We start from the raw sequence: 17,671 nt of genomic DNA, 5'->3' as shown, positions 1-17,671 counted from the left end.
CGACCACTAAAACAACGGTGGAGAATATATCCCAAACCTAATCCTCACCACCGACCGTTCGATTCTATTTCTTAGATGTCTTAGGATTCCGGATCACTTCGTCGGCAGGATGACGCGAGTGGCAATAGCAACAATTCCAATTGGTAATTTCAAAGGATTGAAGGATTGGAAATCAGCAAGAATCATATGGAAGATATGTCTCTATCATGGAACGAACACCCCTTGAAATTAAACGCCGAGCCACTGACTCAAGAAGATACGGCGGTATCCACAGTGACTCAATATGAGAAAATAAAAATAGAAAAAATGAAAAGACCTGGTCCGGAGCGAGACACACACCAAAGAATGCCAACCAAAGTAACCAAAATCCCAGAGAAAAACACAAGGTCCAGGTGGAAATAGGAAAGGGAAGATTTACAAGATCGGATCCGTCAATGACGCTGCGCTTTTCATGACAACAGAAGCTCCAATGGAGGATGAACATGAACAGAACATTGAGTATATAGAACGAGAAAAAGAGCCAAGAACCCAGCAAATGAAGAGCAGAGACGAAGAAAAGAAAAAAGCCCTCATTGGATCATATGACCCATCTTGGAAATCTGTAGGACGTCGTCAGCAATCAAATCCTCGCGGAACAAGAACAGGAGAGAAACCAACCTTGGTTTGTAAATAGCCCTCAACTTCTGTACTCTTGATCCCCAGCTTCCCCCCAGACCTCCAGGCCAACGGGACCATCGGCACCCGCTCTTTCACCTGCACCTCCCGGTTGGGGCCCTCGACCGCGCGCACCTTGTCCGGGTTGTTAGTGAGGAGTCGAATGCCGTGGGAGTTGGCGTCGGCGCCCAGGCCCAAGTCGACCAAGATGGCCGTGGCCAGACCATAACTCCGCGCATCCGCGGGATGGCGCAAAAGCAGATTCGCCTCAACAGTGTCCGACCCCAGATCCTGCAAGTTGTAGGCCTTGAGTTTCTCCCCCAGGCCGATCCCGCGACCTTCCTGCCGGAGGTAGACGATCACACCCCCAGACGTGTTCGACGGCACGGGGAGGGCAGACTCAGTCTGCGCCGCGACCGCCGCGAGGGTCTCCATCGGAAGCGACATCAACCGGGCGGCCTCGTCGAGCTGTTCGCCACAGTCGCAGCGGGCGGACCACGCCGTCTCGCCCGTGTAGCACTCAGAGTGAATGCGCACCAGCGGCGCTTGGCTGGCGTTACCCTGCGCCGACGACGGACGGACAGGGAGGAGACCGTCGGCCGTCGCGGATCCCTCTTCGTGTCCCGTCTCCTCGTCCCAGCTGCTCAGGCGACCGGGGTGCAACTTGCCGGTGTACGCCCCCCGGATCATGCGATCCATCTCCGTCTCCCCCGGTCGCACCTTGTCCAGACTGCGGCTCCGGATGCTATTTCCGAACACGATCGCGAGGTGCTCCTTGTTGTCGAGATCGTTGTGGTAAAGGTGGAGGAACATTTCCGCGCCATTGGTGGTGGGGATGCGCGCGCGCACGATGCACTCGACCGAGGGGAGACGAGGGAGGAGTTTGGGCCGCTTGCCCGTGGTCGCGGGCTGCGTGTTCGCATCCCTGAGGAGCTGCTCTTGGTTCAAGGTGCCCCCAGGGGTTGCGGGCGGGGTGAAGGACGGGGAGAGGAGGGAGCCGGGGACGGCGGGGGTCATGTCGCCACGGTCTTGCCCCAGGCTGCGGATGTGGCTGGCGGCATCGTTGCGGAGATCCTCGACCCTGGCGGTCCGAGACGACTGTGCCTCATCCGACGGTGCATTCAACGACAGGTCATCATCTACTGCCGGGGCGGAGGGGGGTTGTTGCGCGGAGAGGGTCGGGGAGGCGTGAGACGGGAGATTCGACATGGTGTGGGATGATAGTATTGCGGGGAAATGATAGAATCGAGGGACCGAAATTATAAAGCGACCAAGGTCATCCTTGGAGGCAAGGGACACTCCGAAGCAATTGTTGGAATTGCAAAGAGAATAAATCAACGGAGTAGGGAGGATTGCAGAGTCTCAGGAGTCGGAGTCATTAAGAACGGCATGTGTTTCGGACCCTCGGGATAGCCGTTTCGGCGGGGGAATTCTGGAGGCTGACTCAGCCGGCTAGTTTCATCATCTTTATTTATTCTCTACACAGACTCTCCAGGAAGATAGTTGATATTCCAGCGTCAATTTGATCTCAAAAACCAGCACTGCTAGAAAGACAATTCGCTCGACATTCAACCCCAAACTCCGTAACGCAGTTCAAACCCCGCCGACTAGAGGATAGCCAAAAACCGAAACATTAATAATAGTAAATCCTTCAATGGGTATCACCGTACTCCCCAGATACCTGAAAAAGATAGGAAAGAAGGAAAATATCAAATAGGACAAGTTCATACGCCTTCATAACGCGTCATTTTCCGGGAATGTCCAGGACGAACCGGCGGTCCACCTCCATCTCCTTGTCGTCTTCTTCGCCTTCGAACTTGAGACGGTAGGCCTCCTTTCTCAGACCCATCACCTCCGCTCGGTAAAAGGTCGTGGTGTCCGGGTACCGGGCTAGGACTTGTTTCCCCGTGGTGTACGAGGGCAGGGTCGTCCCTGCGCGGGGGATGGGAATCAGGGAGGCCGCAGTGGTCCGGTAGACGGCGCCCTGTTCACCATTTTCATTTGGCTCCGGATCTTGGACGTCATATCTGTCAGGAGTCAGTCATGCGTCGAATGTCTGAGGTGAAAATAAAGATAAAAAATTAAATAAATATGAACCATATAAGATAAAAGAGAGATGGGGGGTGGAAAGAAAAAAAGGAATAAGATAGAAGATACATACCGTTTCTTCTGGCCGTCGCCAGAGATCTGTTTGATGATGCACTGGATCCCCTCGCCCTCCACTCCCTGTTTGTTCTTGTTGTGCTTGAACACCACCTCGGCGCCGATGGAGAGGATCCCGTTACGCTCGGCCTGCGTGCCCTTGGTGCCCTCGGTGCCCTCTTCCGCTTTCACCGACACGCTGTCACGGCTGTCGCGGCCCTCGCGGGCCTGCGTGCTCGAGACGCTAGTGCTCCGCTGAACACCGCCTTTGATGCGGCTGGCCTTGTCCGACCCGACGGCGCCCGAGGGGCCGGGGGAGTCCGTGGCCGAGCTGTCCATGTCGTTCCGCTTCTTGCGGGACTTGGACAGCGCCGTGGCTCGAGCGAGCGGGGCCTCGGCTTCGGAGGCCTGACGGAGGGCGGTCAAAAGGCCCAGGTTCTTGATGACATCGCTGGGCTCGTCTTGGAGGATGGCCCGCTCCTCTTCGCACAACTTGGCCATCTGCCGGTAGAGTGTGTCCAGTTGATTGTGCTCGGCGAGACTTGGCTCTGTTGATGGTTAGATGGCATGTAGGTCCGTAGAAGATGAGATTGATAACAGGCCAAAAACAGACAGTGTTGGGGGGGATGGCAATCGGGGATAAATAAACATACTGCTACCATCTTTGCCAATCTTCTCGTTCAACGCCGTAATTTGCTCCGACAAGGCTTTCTGCTTGTCATTCTTCTCCTTGGCCTTGCGCAGGTCCTGGAGGATGCGGTTCCACATGTCCGTTTCCTCGTTAACGGCCAGCCCATTGTCACGGGGCACCGGCGGGCCTCTCGGCCTATTACGCGACATGTTCCCAGGTGAAGATACAGGGGGAGCAGGCGGCTTTGTTAAAACCACGAGCTTCCGTTCCTGAGTGATGTGGAGCTTCTGTTCCTGAGTGGTTTGAAGCTTCTGTTTCTGAGCGGTATGAACAGTCGTCCTACTCGGGGTTGAGTCCCTCGGCAGCTTCTGCAGAGCCAACTCTTCCCACTCGAACGCAGAGACTATCTCCTGATGAGCAGAACTGCGCGTTCCACGGGCGGCTCCCTGTCTCTGACTATGGGGACGACAATGAGGGGAAGAAGAGCGATCCGAAGGTGGAGGAGTAATGGATGAGAGATGACGCTGTTGTTTGTGTTCATGATGGGGCCGGGGATCGTTCTTGGCATGCGGGAGGTGATTGGTGGATGCCATCGGGAAAGGGATGTTCGGATGTTCCGATCCGTATATCAACTATAGAGTATCAACCAGGAGAACAACTCTATTGATTTGAAACGGTCGATCAGAAGTTGGTCAGATTGTTGATGAAGATGATGGATGGTCAGTGGGAAGGGGGAAATTGGGGGGGAAGTGGAATTTCAAGTCAGAATCTCTCTTGCCTTCTGGAACCAACTGTCTGTCACTGACTGCCTTGGTATTCACTACATCCTACCAGAGTCAATGTAGGATATCCAGCCATGAGTACTACTTTATAGCTCCTATCACAAGAATTCTTTGAGATATCCTGTTGATTTTACTGGGAAAATTGCTTAATTAAAATTGACGCGTCTAATCTTGATGTCCGCCTGGAACGTGTGATAATAACTCATGATGATTACATGCTCCAGCTTTCTCACCGTTGTTCCTTCAAGTATAGGCACATGAAGGGATTGAAATGAAAACTAAATAACATAGGAGGTAGAAACAAGCCATATTGTCGTTGGGTGGCAGAATAAGGTAAGTCCAGCTACAGAAGGAGCTAGCAGGAAGTTCGTTATAGTAACTGAAGCTATACTAGTATCATGTCTGTTCTGAAGAATGGCATTGAGAGCAATACCTTAATCTCTCAGACCGTTACATACTGTCTATGATACAGATAGTACTCTGTAGTATAAGTTTCATTCCACCCCCTTACCTCCATCTATACGATCTATCCACACACGACTAGTACCTCCAGTCTCCACTTTCAAACCCCGCGATCTCTACCGAGGTTATGGGAATGATAACCCAGCTGAGCCCTGAAAACCCGAACCACTCTTCCCTGTGGAGGATCGTCGAGCGGGGACAAACAAAGCTGTGAAGAGCCCACATGAACCCAGTCATTCCATTCATTATGACCTAGCCAATGCGCCCCCGGCTTGCTCTCCTGTCCTCCCTTACCTTCAACTCCACCCACAGACTTATCTAGCCAGCTACTGAACTACTGGGCTTGCCGTGCTGGTCAAGATCAATCCACCCAAGATAGTTGTCTCTCGCGATGGCTTCACCACCCACCCCACAACCGCTCTCCTTCCTGGAAAAGGTCGACCTCCTCGCAGGCCAGCTGTCCATCGTCGGGTCCGCCCTCTGGACTGTCGTCACGGGCGTGTTTCGCGGGGATAGTTACCCCAAGGAATACAAGATTCATGTGCTGCACTCGATCGTCAGGAAATTGGTGAGCCGGCTGAGTGGCCGACAAATGCAGTAAGTTTCTCTTCCCCGACCAGTTCAAAGGACATTTCACTAAAATGCTGCATAGAGCCCTCACCCCCTCCACCAGCCGAGGATACGAGATCTTCATGAAAGGCCAACGCCTGCAACCAGAGACCGTTGCGCTCCAGCACGGTGCAGCAGGCCACTGGATTGGAAACAAGGACGCGAAGAAAGTAGTCATCTACTACCACGGTGAGTCCACCTCCCACAACCCCACGAACTCATTAAACCAACCAAACAAACACAAACAATCATCCAACAAATACTGATAACAAAAAAAGGCGGCGGCTTCGTCCTCCCCGCCGTCCCCGCCCACTTCTCCTTCTACGCCCAACTAATCTCCTCCCTAAACACAACCGGCCACGACGTCTCCCTCTTCTTCATCTCCTACTCCCTCGCCCCAACAGCCATCTACCCAACCCAACTCCGCCAAGCGATCTCCGCCCTCCGCTACATCCTCACCGACACAAACCGCAGTCCAAGCGACATCCTCCTCGCCGGCGACTCCGCAGGCGGGAACCTCGCGCTCTCCACCCTCCTCCACCTCACCCACCCCCATCCCGCAATCGAGCCCCTAGACGTGTCTAGCCCCCTCGCAGGCGTAGCCGCCTTCGCGCCGTGGGTGAACTTCGGCACAGACGGGGCGTCTATGCGCGACAATATGTACAAGGACTGCATTCCGCCGGACATTCAGCTGATGTGGGCACCGCAGTATCTCCACGGGATGAGTCAGGATGGGAAAGAGAAAGAGAAAGAGAGACAGGGCGATGCGTGGAGTGAGCCCTGTCGGGCGCCGCTCGAGTGGTGGGTTGGGGCGAAGGCCGAGGAGATCATTTTCCTGGCGGGACGGGACGAGGTGTTGTTTTCTGCTATTGATGGGTTTGTGGAGAGGTTTAAGGTTGGTTTTCTCTGTTTCTTCAATTCCTTCCTTCCATTCTTCTTTCTCTCACTCGAAACATCGATTTCAGTGGTTGGTGAGGTTGTCGTATATGCTAACGGTGTAATAGACTGTCTTTCCCAAAACGACGTATTTTATCGGATATGGCGAAACGCACGTCGCTCCCGTGTATAGTAGTCATGTCCTGGGTAGGGAGACGCAGCAGGGTGGGGAGTTGCAGAGGTGGTTGGGGTCTCGTCTGTAGTAACCACATTGTATACTCTATCGATCAATGCAAGACAAATGAACAGTGCCAGACGTAGACACGTATGATAAAAGGATGATACCAGTATCAAACAGTATAGTATGTGTCTGTCTATCTATCACAAACTCGAGCCATAGCCATACATCAACCCCGACAAGAAAACAGGGAACCGAATAACAGGCCTCGCTGGGTAATACCTGGACAATAGAATGCACCGGCTATTGCCATCATAAAAAAAGGTGTTTAAAAAAAAAGCTAAGTGTAATAAGGAAGAAAAATAAAAAAGCGGAAAAAAAGCTCCAATTGCAAGCAACCCCAACCCATGAATGAACGGAATGACAAAGAGAAGAGAAGAGATGGATTATGCTAAGAAGACACACGCGGGGCGTACTTGGCGGCGGCGACGTCGAACAGGTCGCTCTTCTCTTGGATGTCGGCCAGCAGGGCGTGCGAGGGCTGGACTTGCCTCAAGCGTCTGCATTTGATTTCAACTGTTAGTATCGAGGTATAATAATATAGAATATAAGAGTGGGGAGGAACGCACGATTCCATTTCTTCCGTCGGCTTTCCAGCCAGCACGTTCAGCACAATAGTATTGGAGATCAACTCCGCCTCTTCAGGATACTTCTCCAGAGCGGTCGACAGCGCGGCTTCAGCCTCGGGGATGCGACCCAGGTGGAGCTCGGCGACAGCCTGTCCGACAATGGACAGCGGGGCGGACGAGCCAGGCGCAGAGGCCAGTTCCTCGTAGACGTAAAAGGCCGATTGGTATTTCTCGCCGCCCTGGTAACACAGCTCCCGTTAGCACACGCACAGCACACAACACCAGGTGAGACAGGTGAAACCGGTTTCTCAAAGACAGGAAAGGGTACAACGTACGACTCTCAATCCAACCCACGACTCGGCCAGATTAACCAGAAGCGAATCCTGAGCCCAGCGCTTCGCAGCCTGGACCTCCTTCAGGGCGAGATCCGCCCGATTCTGCTGCAGGTGAATCTGCACAATCAAGGCAACACTAGAAACCACCAATTAGCCAACCCATCCACCAAACCATATTCCAGCACCTCCACCCCCCAATGGGATAAAACATACGCTTCCAAACTCCCCTGATGCTTAGCCAACAAAGCCAACGCCTCCTCGCTCTTCCCGAGCGCCTGGAACACCGTCCCACCCAGCACCTGCACGGTAGCATTATCCGGGTAATTCTCCGCTAAGTCCTGAGCGAGCTGAAGCGCAGACTCCTCGTCGGCAGAGGCATGCTGCGCGAGCGCCTTAACAGCCGCCAGGTCCGGGACGCTGTCGTCGCTGCTGATCTCGGCGAGGGCGCGGTCGGCCTGGCCCTGGGCGATCAAGGCTCGGAGCTTGAGCACGCGCGCGGGCAGCTGGTTCTCGGGGGAGAGGGCGGAGGTGTCGAAGTCGATTACGGTCTCGTATTGGCCTTGGTGGAAGGCATTGTGGATGTTGATGAGCTCTGGGGTAATTGGTTGTTAGCTATCAGCTAGGTAGGTAGCTGGTAGGTACACGTCTATAGGGTCTTGTGTCCGCATGTCGGAGAGCTTGCGAGGGGGGAGAAGAGAGAGAAGGGGGGTCGGGGCTACTCACCACCCTCAGCGGAGAACGGATCCATTGTGTATTGAATAAAAGACGTAAAAAAAGATACCAAAGAAATGTAAAGCTTGTCGTTGTGTTTGCGCGGCAGAGCAGATAGGTCCAAGTGTAGATAGATCAATAGATACCTTGCAGCGGGGAGACAACAGAAAGTCGTCACGTTGTCTTTTCCCCGTGACCTGGCTGACCGCTCGCCCAGAATCCGTTGTAGGGGCCCAGCAACCAATCACCAGCTTCTATGGTCTAGTGGCTATGACATGAGTCTCATATCTTATCAGGATGTGACATTGAGGTTAACCTCGGTGAGAAATCTCAGGGTCCTGGGTTCGACCCCCAGTGGAAGCAATTCTTTTTTTCTTTTTCTATTGTATCTCCATCTAAACAACACGTTTAGGGAGGTCTCTATCTACCCATGTCGATCGTTGATCAGTTGGAGTGCATTGTTTTTCTGCTAATTTTATAGGTATATGTGGTTATTATCCAACTACAAGCTACAACATGATACAGCTACAAGGAAAAAAGTCAAGTCTGAAATGTTATATATGCAGCCAAAGGCCTAGAACTAAACGAGCGTCCCAGCGCGTCTTCCATGACGGATAGATAATAAAACAAAAATCGAAGAAATATAATAAAGCGAAAGACAAGAACGATGTTTCATCTCCGCCACGCCGCACCACTGCCAGAAGGCTGGCCGCGAACAGGCTGGGGCGGAGAGAATAATGACGAATCAGTCAATGACTCGATTTCGCAAGGACATAATAGTACTATGCCATGCATACATGCACCAGGCTTCGCCATTTGTTGGGGTATGCAATTTTATGTCCGAAATGCAACCAGTTTGAGCGACGTGACTGACTCCCCGAATGCGACTGTCCATGTCCAATGATAGTGATGATGATGATGATGCTCAGAATGCGTGGTGAAATGCCGCCGGTAAGTAACCCTTGCCCTAAGACCAACCAACCCATACCATAATGCTAGCAAAGAAGAAAACAAATAATAAAAAAGAGAGACAACCAGACTCTCGATAAAAATGAGGCAAAGAAGAAAAACACATAGAGGGTATCGCCAAACATGAACAAGTGATCATCCAGTGACAAGAATTAAACACAAAAGATATGATAAAATATAGCAACGGCAAAGGGGGGGGGGCTGGGTGGGAGGCCACTGATCCATTGCGACAAATCTGCAAGACGAGATGGGCTCCTCTTATTGCTCAACAACGTTCAACAGCAAACGAATAAAAACGAAAAAGACAACAGTTGGCTAAAATAGATGCGACACAAGCTGGCGGAACTCCTGCTTCCCTTTATATTCTTGGTGTAAGAAAAATCAATCGAACGATGCGGGGACCAGAAAAAATAAATAAATCACTTAAAGAAGAAGGAAATGGTAGAAGCGAATGATGTAGACGAATGTTAAGGCGGCAACGACGCAGTCGATGTGGTGGAAACGGTGGGCGTCAGAGCCGGAGACGTGTTCCCCTCAGGGCTTGGAGGCGTCTCGCTGCTCTCCTTTTCTCTCTCTGTCGAAGAGGTGCGCTTGAAGACGGTCTGGCCGATCGTTCGGAGAATGCCCATGCGCTCAGCCCGAAGTTCCTCTGCGTCAAGTCGATGCACGGAGATAGGGGTCTCCTTGGTGATTTTGCAGAAGAGCGTGGAAAAGAGGTACTGGTCACCGCCGGCGTCGAACAAGGGCAGGTACCGGTAGCCCTGGGAAAGGCTGCTCAGTTTCGCGGTAAACGTAGCCAGCTGAACACTGCCGTTGTTCCCGGTGCTGCGCCCGTCCAGAGAACTCCAGACTGTCCACCGGACGAAAACCAGATCGGGATATTTGGTCTCCAGAGACAGCCTAAAGCGATCATTGAAGATCGGGCTGTACCCGTTGCTCTGCTCGATCTTGGTGCGGCGACGATGCGGAAAACCAATGCCGGACATGCCGTTGCGCGCGGATGCGTCCATGCCGCCCTCGCCGAACACGAAGCTTTGGCCGCGGTCATCAGCGCTGAACATCTCAATCTCGACGTAGGGATTGATACTGTCATCCAGGCCGATGCTGCGAGGACGCGGCAGCTGCTGCGCGGAAATCACGTCGACCGAGAATCGCACAAGCTTCCGTTCCGTAATCTTCCTCCTCTGCTCGTCAAACGAAGTGGGAGAGCGAAGAGACTCGGGCTTGAGCACGTAACCGGTGCGATCGCTGCCGGCGGCGAACATGGCCTGGTTCAACTGCATGCCGACATCGTACGTTTGCCAGTTCAGTGCCGCCATCTGGACGCCACGGCGCCAGAACTTCAAGGGGTCGAAGTTGGACGAACGCAGGCGGAAGCCAGAAGGATATACGCGCGTGAGGTATTTACGATTGTGCTTCTCCAGCTGGAATTTGTTCTCGGTGTCCCGGCAGATTCCCTCGAACGACCGCTCCGCGAAAGAGTACACATGGTTATACCGCTGAGACTCGGCGGACGCGAAGCTGTGCCACTTGTATCCTCGGGTATAGACGCCCAGATCCGACAGCGGCTTGGTGATCTTGCTCTTCTGCCGTTTGCGCCGCTCCTTCTTGGCGGACACCAGCGCTCCGTCGCTGTCTTCCGTAGCGCTACTCATACTCGCCGTGGTGACCGACCGCCGGTCCTGTGTGAGGAACGAGCTCACATTATCGAAACCGAGCGTCGGGGGGCTGGATAGAGACGGGAGACCGGCGACAGTCGCGCTTTCCATCATCGATGGGCGCAGGAACGGGGAACTGGCGCTGCGCTTGCGACCGTGCGTGGCAGTGCCTGGATTCGATGCCGACTCATGCTGCATCTCGTCGCAGGTCTTCACTTTGACCAGGATGCGGCCCTTCAGCTCTTCGGGAGACGGAAGAACGAAGGCGTTGGTCAGCAGCGGCTCTAAGATTAATTGGTCCTTGAACGCGTCTTTCATGATTTTCACCATCGCCAGCTGCTGCTCGGGATTGCAGTGCACCTCCAGGGAGAGAATCAGGGGAAAATCGGTGGTGATGAAGGCGTAACGGTTGATGACGGTGATGCAGTCGGCAAACAAAACGCTGGTGGTCATGGTCCGGCCATGGGAGACGATCGGTCGGCCGTCCGCACCATCCCAGCAGTCAATCTCGACGCAACGGCATCCTTGGGACAGGGCGCTGATGTACGCCTCGGTACTGGAGGCACCGGCCACCTGGCGTCCCAAGAGGTACGTGTTGTGGGAACTGGATATAAAATACTCGTTCAAGGGTCGATCGAACCGCGACTGGGGAGCGCGAGAAGCGTAGACTCCGTTCCAGGACGAGGTCAGAAATGAGGTGAGCGCCTCGAGGCCCATGCGCGAGACGTTCTCGCCGGCTCCGGGTTCCGGGGTAACCTGCCCCCGGGACCTGGACTTCCGAACGAACCGGTCGAAGACGGAAACCCAATAATTTCGATCACTGACGACGTCCTCCTTCTGCACGTCGCGCAGAAAATTCAGAAACTCATCGAGGGTGAGACCCGCCTTGGGCTCGGCGGCAGTGGCCTTCAGAATTTCTTTCACGTCTTTCCGCTCCTTCAGGCGAGCGACAAAATCAACAAACTCCGCAAAGTTGAGTTTGCCCTTGCTGCCGAGATCAGCCTTGGAAAATTGCGCACGGAGCATGTTCTTGGAGCAATTAATGTGTAAACTCCGACAGACGCTCTCGACCGCGTTGAAATCGAGCCGTTCCTGCTCCCCGGGCCGGAGCCCCAGCGGGAACAGTCGGGACATCTCCCTTTGCCAGTGGGCTTTGAGAACGGCTTCACTCTGACCGGAACCAGCCAAGCCAGCCATGAGGCCAATTCTATACCGGGAGATGTCCTCGAGGGTCGTGGTCCACAGATCGAGGATGCGGTCGTTGGGGGCGATGAGATGGAGGATCTTAAAGGCGCGACCCTTGGCCCGCTCGGCGTCGGCAATCACGACCGTGAACCAGCGCCGCTCCGCGTCTTGCGGGACCTGGTGCTCCTCGCGGTAATTGCGTGCGTCCGCGCCAACGCGGATTTCCTTAATGTCATCGATGTAGAACCGCTTGGCCGGGTTCGACACATCCCAATACACCTTGCCCGCGTCGAGATCGAGGAAGAATCGCACTTGCTTTCTTCGCTTCTTCGTCACCTTGGTGAGGATGGTTCCGCGCTGGATGGCTGAATCGACCTTGGGGGCAACGGCACCCGAGTTGCGCGACATGGCCATCGGGTTATCACTCGGTAAGCTGGAGGCCTCCGAGCCGCACCAGACACCCAGCGCGTCCAGGGCATCGTTGCTGTCCTCCTCATTGCTGGAGTCCAGGGCATTGTCCCGCGCGGCGGGATGTTGCACCCCCGTCTTGCTGTCGCTCCGTCGGCGCATAATGACGGGGCCAGAGCTGCAGTCCCGCTTGTCGTTCTGCGAGGCCGACTGCCGCCGCCGGGTCAGCTTGTTGGCCGCACCGCGGGATATCCTGCGCATCAACCCCGGACCCTTGTTTGGGTTTGGGATGATGGGGTCCCCCGAGCCGGACGCACAGGCATTTCCCGGGACTGCCATCACAGTCTCGCCGAGCTCGAGCGGAGTAGGAGGAATGGAATTGAAAGAAGATATGCGACCACGGAGTCCCTCTGAGGCAGGTTGTAAGGGGGTACTCGAGGAGCTCGAAACATTCGAGGGAAGGGAAGTCGGGTGGAGAGTATTGGACGTCGAGAAGTAAGAGGCGGCGTCGTATGCGGGGGCGGAGGAGGGATTGGGAGCGGGAGGGAGAGAAGTTATGACATGATGCAACTTGGGGGGTTGAGGGAGGGAAGTAGTGAGCTTTAAATTGGCGTGGGAGTCGCCATTCATGGTTGACGACGAAGTAGCGGCGTAGGCCATCGCGGCTCCTTCGCGGTCAAGCGTGAAACTGTCAAGCTGTTGTGAACCGTGCCAATAGTCGAGTCACCTGGACTCGTGAGGGGGACGAATGAACAACAGCGCTGTAACCAAATATGCTTGGTTTGTAATGGTGGGCCTATAGCTCAGCTGTAGTAATACGAGCCTTAATAGGGAGCGTGCCTGGGTGAGCGATGGTAAAAGCCACGTCCTTAGCGGGATTGCTCTGTTTTTGATATCTGCATCTTGGCCTGCCTTTGATGCAATGCGGAGGAGCCCTGTGCGGGAACACTCGCGACGAAGGAATCCTGGTTCCTGATAACAAGTGAGACAGGCACTGATTTGTGTAAGTTTGACTCCGCACAGGGTATTTTTTTTTTCTCTCTTGTCGTATTGGGAAGGTTTTTTGCTTTCTCTTTTTTTTTTTTTTTCAAAAAAAGAAAAAAAGCAAAGGTTGCGAACTGCGGCGTCGGATCGCTCACTGGGATCGGAGTGATGATTTGTCGCCAAGTAAGAAGCCCCTTTTGGAATCGATCTTCGGCACGTTTCTTGATATCGGTTCAACCTTTTTCTCTTTTCAACCCCTCGTCCAATTTGAAACACTTGATTTACCCCTCTTCGATCGGTGATCGTTTGATGCGTGGGGAAAGCTGTCTTCCTGCAGCAAGACGGGTGCGGAGATGACTCCGATGGGGAGACCGTTACTGGCAGACGAGGTTCTTCCTGGCTCGAGCCGGCGCAAAGTAGTTGGTCGAGGCAATAACCAGCGAACGGACGCAAGGGAGAGGCACGAGAAAGACCAAAAAAAAAAAATTAATCGAAATTAAGGACAAGGCAAAAGAGACACCGAAATCAAGGCGAACACTAGTATTAATTTCCAATGACAGGGTTCTGCACGTCAACCAGGCCGTGTGCGCTGCGCATGTGGTTGAGGGTCAGCAGAGCCCCTCCGCAAGACAGCTAGCTGTATGTAAGATACCGAACTCGAACAGGGAAATTCCGCGCTGGATTGACTGGACGGGGAGTTGGCGCAAGGCTGCGAGGGATGGATGGGTAATCGGCGACGAGGATGGAGGCTGCAATGCAGGATTGCCTGACAACACAGTGACGCAGGAGGTCCAAAGAGGAAGGGCGCAGAGGAGCAATCGGAGACTGGACCGAGTAAGAGAAAAGCGCGCGGAGTGTCGCAATGGTCTAGTGCGTGTTTCGATGTCTAATAAGTTGCCCAGCTTGTCCTGCACGGTTACGTGGAAAATGTACTGAAAAAAAGGACCTGCAGCCAAAAGAAAAGAAAAGTGGTAAAAAAAAAGGCCGCCAGTTGAAGTATATTGTCAGGAAAGGCGATGATCATGCGACGGGGAAGGCGGACTGGCGGCAGGGTATCTATCCTTCGTTCCCGGGTTTCGGATCGGTCCCAAACCTGTGGATTGTTTCGACAAGAGAATAAGAAAGTTGAATTGAATTGATAGAGGAAGAGGAAGGAAAGGAGAGAGTGGGGGGGAGCTGGAATAGAATTTCTGGGAGACAAGAGAAAGTCGAAAGATGTTCGACGGGTCTTCTTAAGAAAATGTTGATCCAGCAAAGAGACCCAGTGAGACAAAGGCGGAGGGCATAAAAATAATAAGAATAATTGATCCAAAGAATAATAAAAAGGAATTTCAAAGCTCGAAATTCGAAATTCGAGAAAGCGCTGGACTGTTTCAATGGAAAGAAAAGCAGCTGGAGTGGAGTTTACCGTGGAGTACCGAACTGACTAGCTAAGGCAGTAGTACGAGCTGGTATCGTATTGGTTTGGTCGTATTGTCACAGGTACCCGTTTTGTCGGTCAGGTATGTGACAGCGAAAAGACGAGAAATACCAGAGAAACTACCCAATCGGGCAATACGGGGAGGAGCTCGGAGACGGAGATAGATGGGTAATAATGATATAACCACCCGTCAGCGATATGGAGGGGTTATGTAGAACTCAACCCGACTCGGCTGAGAATAGATAATGATAAAAATAAGATAAGAGGGAGATGAAGAATTTCAAGTAAAGGTAGGTCGAACCCTGTCTTTTCAATTATCTCTGTTCTCTGCCACAGGAAAGAGAAAGAGATCAAGAGATAGGATGAAGACAGTAATGGGGCGAAAGGAGAAAGGATGAAACGGATCTATATACTGAAATTCCCAAGCTGGCGAGCAAGGGAAAGGGACGGTCAATTCTGTCATCTAGTCCAACTGGGCCGTTATCGCTGGGCATAACTGGGAAGGTTGAAGTCTGTTTTGCAGATTAAGGTGTGAGATCAAATCAAATCATCTCATCTCATCACATACTCCGTACACCGTAGGAACAACGGCGGCCCAAGCAGTCAATCTCCTACCCAGTAATCAGGCATCCTTTCTATTCTTTGTTCTGATTCTTTCTGTCTTTCTTCTGCTTCTATTTCTGCGTTTCTCTTTTTTCCTTTCATTTTGTGACTCTTTCCAACAAAGAAGAAAATTACTAGGATCTACCTGACTAGACGTCATCGCCCGATCGTATTCTCTCAGGAGTATTTCATTGCTTTTTTTCTTATTTCCTTTTCGGCTTTCGCGCCATCTGCCCGGTGAATGGAATTCCGGGGCTCAAAGCCTGAGGTCATTGGATATGGGATACCCCGAGTTAGGTATGGCGGACATAGTACCACCTCTTCTCCCAATCCCTGCATCAGTATGCGGAAATTACTTTTTTATTCTTGTTTTTGTTCGGGAGTGTACCTAAGAGAATGGGGGAAAATGAAGAGAACAGAGGAGGATTACCCCCCATGGTCCCAGCGGTCAGGCCGATCGGTTTCCTCCATTGGACGATCATCCCTTGGACTTGTCAATCTTGACAAGTTTGGATGATGATAAGGGCGTTTCACATTTCCAGAGCAGAAGAATGTGACCCCTGATTGGTATGATGGGATCGAGCTTCGCCTTGGGGATGGGTGATCAAGGAGAATGACTGGCATACTCCGTTTGAAAAGGGGGGTGGAGGGAGAGGAGAGGGAAACAAGGGGGGAGATCTCTCTCGAGCCATGTGCATCCTCATCATAGGTGAGCGGTAGATAGTCAGTGGTTGGTGGGGACGTTCCCATTCCCATCGTCAGTTGGTTGTTACAGAAGTCAGTAGTCTGTTAATCCACAGGATCCTTATTCATTCTCCCGTTGTCCATCCAACACACGGTCACGCCGTATTCAGTAATCCGGCGTGGTTTGATAGCCAGATCAACAGTGGTCTTATCCGAGGCTTTAACATTCTCTGGAAAACCATGGCGATGACGGTCATGGAGGTAATAGAGGTAATGGCAATAACCAATACAATGACCTCAGACTTAGCGCCGGTTCAAAACTAATGCCTTACCGGCGATCCACATGGATGCGCGATAGGCAGCCATCTATTTTTTTCCATACGAAGCTGGTAGGACCTTGGTGTATACCCAATGACACCACAATATATCCGTTCAGTTAACGCTTAGTGGGAGTCCTAAGGCACCGGCACGATGGTCCTCCGGGGAAGACCTCAAGACGGGCAAACGAAGCTTCTTCTCATTGGGTCTTGTTGGGTTTTCCACTTCCTTCAACTCCTCCTTCCGACTTCATCCATGAACCCATAAGCTTTTCCTCGGTATGTGTTAATACGGAATATACGCTAGGTACTATCGACAATAGTGAGTACTGAATAGACATCATCATCCCCCTTTTTCCCTTCCTGTGGACGTTCAACACAGTGGAGATGTTCTCTCAGCCTGGGGCAGCCGTAGCCTGCACACCATTACCCATGTGCCTTAGCATCTAGTACTAGGATGGGACCGGATCGAGCTTCAGTCCAATGACGGTACACTTCCTCTTTACTCTTCTTCGGGGACTTCTGACGATCAGATTCGGTGACTAGTCACATGACCGTAAACAAGGGTATCCAGCTAGGATAGATCAAATGTTCAAATCACATCCATTCAATCATAGGGGATGTCCACACTGATTGGACTCTCAAGTCCGCACCCTCCGGAGAAGAACACAAGAGAGGTGGTGTGGGGGGTGGAGAGAACGGGCAGGAAGGGGGAAGAAAAGGAGGACCATCGACGGTGGGAGACGGCAGATGCCGCTCGTGTCTATTCGACATGGCATCATTGTGGAGTTTTGCAAAAGTGGTTCTCTTTGATGGGTTCACCGGTTGGTAAGGCAGGCGGGGACAAGACTGTTGAACCACTGAAAAGGTTTTGAAATTTATTATTTTTTACTTTGGTTGACTCATTTCCAGCGCTTCTGTTCTGTTTAGCTGAACGCGGGGAAGAGAAAAAAAAATTAAAGAAAGAAGGAAAAATGAGCTAGTGCGAGATGGGTAATTTATGGGGCGGTATGGATATGTATTTGTAACTGGTTACTGGAGTAAGGCTAACTCTGTTACTTACGGAGAACGGGGGGCCATACACAGCATACCTTGACCGTGAAAGATGATCTTAGTCAGATGGAGTATCCACTGGTGAGGCTGGAGCGGTGGCAGTGAAATAACAGTCGGGGCGGTGCGGAAAGGGGCAGGCAATAAAAGTCGACTGATCGTCACCACAATGGAGCGGTAAGGATGATGAAACCACGATCTTAAACACTAGCCGGTAGATCCATTAGGAGAGGGAAACCCCGTACGGCCAGTAATATTCTGTATTTCTATGTCTCTGTGGGGCGCTTTTCTTCCTTTTTCTGACTTTACCTTCCTCTTTTTTTGTTACACCTGTCTATTGAGTGTTGTCCATCCTTACATTGATTCATTCAACGGCCTCATTTC

At 52.4% G+C, this 17,671-nt stretch overlaps 6 protein-coding genes and 1 non-coding gene across 7 annotated transcripts; 3 read left to right on the top strand and 4 right to left on the bottom strand.

Annotated features, from left to right (window-relative positions):
• Positions 1 to 181: 181 nt before the first annotated feature.
• Positions 182 to 2,019, bottom strand: P168DRAFT_301510 (GTP cyclohydrolase II). The gene is made up of 2 exons (XM_024838532.1): positions 658 to 2,019; positions 182 to 599 (listed from the first exon to the last, which is right to left on the bottom strand). The coding sequence occupies exons 1-2, from the start codon at positions 1,861 to 1,863 to the stop codon at positions 570 to 572; spliced, it is 1,236 nt and encodes a 411-aa protein (XP_024697489.1). The 5' UTR covers positions 1,864 to 2,019; the 3' UTR covers positions 182 to 569.
• A 138-nt stretch (positions 2,020 to 2,157) lies between these two features.
• Positions 2,158 to 3,926, bottom strand: P168DRAFT_286969 (SAGA-associated factor 29 family protein). The gene is made up of 3 exons (XM_024836469.1): positions 3,450 to 3,926; positions 2,816 to 3,344; positions 2,158 to 2,681 (listed from the first exon to the last, which is right to left on the bottom strand). Exons 1-3 carry the CDS (start codon positions 3,634 to 3,636, stop codon positions 2,399 to 2,401), a joined length of 999 nt encoding a protein of 332 aa, XP_024697488.1. The 5' UTR covers positions 3,637 to 3,926; the 3' UTR covers positions 2,158 to 2,398.
• An 864-nt stretch (positions 3,927 to 4,790) lies between these two features.
• On the top strand, positions 4,791 to 6,433 carry P168DRAFT_308661 (putative 6-hexanolactone hydrolase). The gene is made up of 4 exons (XM_024839219.1): positions 4,791 to 5,268; positions 5,324 to 5,469; positions 5,559 to 6,175; positions 6,285 to 6,433. Exons 1-4 carry the CDS (start codon positions 5,063 to 5,065, stop codon positions 6,417 to 6,419), a joined length of 1,104 nt encoding a protein of 367 aa, XP_024697487.1. The 5' UTR covers positions 4,791 to 5,062; the 3' UTR covers positions 6,420 to 6,433.
• A 74-nt stretch (positions 6,434 to 6,507) lies between these two features.
• On the bottom strand, positions 6,508 to 8,129 carry P168DRAFT_323940 (putative Coatomer subunit epsilon). The gene is made up of 5 exons (XM_024840757.1): positions 8,022 to 8,129; positions 7,512 to 7,890; positions 7,299 to 7,434; positions 6,964 to 7,202; positions 6,508 to 6,894 (listed from the first exon to the last, which is right to left on the bottom strand). Exons 1-5 carry the CDS (start codon positions 8,044 to 8,046, stop codon positions 6,786 to 6,788), a joined length of 888 nt encoding a protein of 295 aa, XP_024697486.1. The 5' UTR covers positions 8,047 to 8,129; the 3' UTR covers positions 6,508 to 6,785.
• Positions 8,130 to 8,259: 130 nt separating this feature from the next.
• Positions 8,260 to 8,372, top strand: P168DRAFT_t24. Its single transcript has one exon. It is a non-coding gene; the product is annotated as a tRNA-Met (tRNA).
• Positions 8,373 to 9,445: 1,073 nt separating this feature from the next.
• Positions 9,446 to 13,288, bottom strand: P168DRAFT_323939 (putative 1-phosphatidylinositol-4,5-bisphosphate phosphodiesterase Plc1; the record flags this gene model as incomplete). The annotated part of the gene is made up of 1 exon (XM_024840756.1): positions 9,446 to 13,288. The coding sequence occupies exon 1, from the start codon at positions 12,887 to 12,889 to the stop codon at positions 9,446 to 9,448; it is 3,444 nt and encodes a 1,147-aa protein (XP_024697485.1). The 5' UTR covers positions 12,890 to 13,288.
• Positions 13,289 to 13,308: 20 nt separating this feature from the next.
• P168DRAFT_286964 (uncharacterized protein) lies at positions 13,309 to 14,450 on the top strand. The gene is made up of 2 exons (XM_024836468.1): positions 13,309 to 13,636; positions 13,674 to 14,450. The coding sequence occupies exons 1-2, from the start codon at positions 13,567 to 13,569 to the stop codon at positions 14,147 to 14,149; spliced, it is 546 nt and encodes a 181-aa protein (XP_024697484.1). The 5' UTR covers positions 13,309 to 13,566; the 3' UTR covers positions 14,150 to 14,450.
• Positions 14,451 to 17,671: the final 3,221 nt, after the last annotated feature.

Source organism: Aspergillus campestris, assembly GCF_002847485.1.
Source record: "Aspergillus campestris IBT 28561 chromosome Unknown P168scaffold_1, whole genome shotgun sequence".
Taxonomy (NCBI): domain Eukaryota; kingdom Fungi; phylum Ascomycota; class Eurotiomycetes; order Eurotiales; family Aspergillaceae; genus Aspergillus; species Aspergillus campestris.
The sequence above is the reverse complement of the archived record's forward strand: the minus strand, read 5'-3'. Positions and strand labels throughout refer to the sequence as shown.

Excerpts from the sequence above, each read along its gene's own strand:
- P168DRAFT_301510 (XM_024838532.1), bottom strand. The coding sequence starts at position 1,863 with ATGTCGAATCTCCCGTCTCACGCCTCCCCGACCCTCTCCGCGCAACAA. Across the intron at positions 600-657 it reads AGGGCTATTTACAAACCAAG|ATTTCCAAGATGGGTCATAT; the intron begins GTTGGTTTCTCT and ends GACGTCCTACAG.
- P168DRAFT_286969 (XM_024836469.1), bottom strand. The coding sequence starts at position 3,636 with ATGTCGCGTAATAGGCCGAGAGGCCCGCCGGTGCCCCGTGACAATGGG. Across the intron at positions 3,345-3,449 it reads GATTGGCAAAGATGGTAGCA|AGCCAAGTCTCGCCGAGCAC; the intron begins GTATGTTTATTT and ends AACCATCAACAG. Across the intron at positions 2,682-2,815 it reads GGCGACGGCCAGAAGAAACG|ATATGACGTCCAAGATCCGG; the intron begins GTATGTATCTTC and ends GACTCCTGACAG.
- P168DRAFT_308661 (XM_024839219.1), top strand. The coding sequence starts at position 5,063 with ATGGCTTCACCACCCACCCCACAACCGCTCTCCTTCCTGGAAAAGGTC. Across the intron at positions 5,470-5,558 it reads AGTAGTCATCTACTACCACG|GCGGCGGCTTCGTCCTCCCC; the intron begins GTGAGTCCACCT and ends TAACAAAAAAAG. Across the intron at positions 6,176-6,284 it reads GGTTTGTGGAGAGGTTTAAG|ACTGTCTTTCCCAAAACGAC; the intron begins GTTGGTTTTCTC and ends ACGGTGTAATAG.
- P168DRAFT_323940 (XM_024840757.1), bottom strand. The coding sequence starts at position 8,046 with ATGGATCCGTTCTCCGCTGAGGGTG. Across the intron at positions 7,435-7,511 it reads CATCAGGGGAGTTTGGAAGC|TGTTGCCTTGATTGTGCAGA; the intron begins GTATGTTTTATC and ends GGTGGTTTCTAG. Across the intron at positions 6,895-6,963 it reads CCGACGGAAGAAATGGAATC|ACGCTTGAGGCAAGTCCAGC; the intron begins GTGCGTTCCTCC and ends AATCAAATGCAG.
- P168DRAFT_286964 (XM_024836468.1), top strand. The coding sequence starts at position 13,567 with ATGACTCCGATGGGGAGACCGTTACTGGCAGACGAGGTTCTTCCTGGC. Across the intron at positions 13,637-13,673 it reads GAGCCGGCGCAAAGTAGTTG|GCACGAGAAAGACCAAAAAA; the intron begins GTCGAGGCAATA and ends CGCAAGGGAGAG.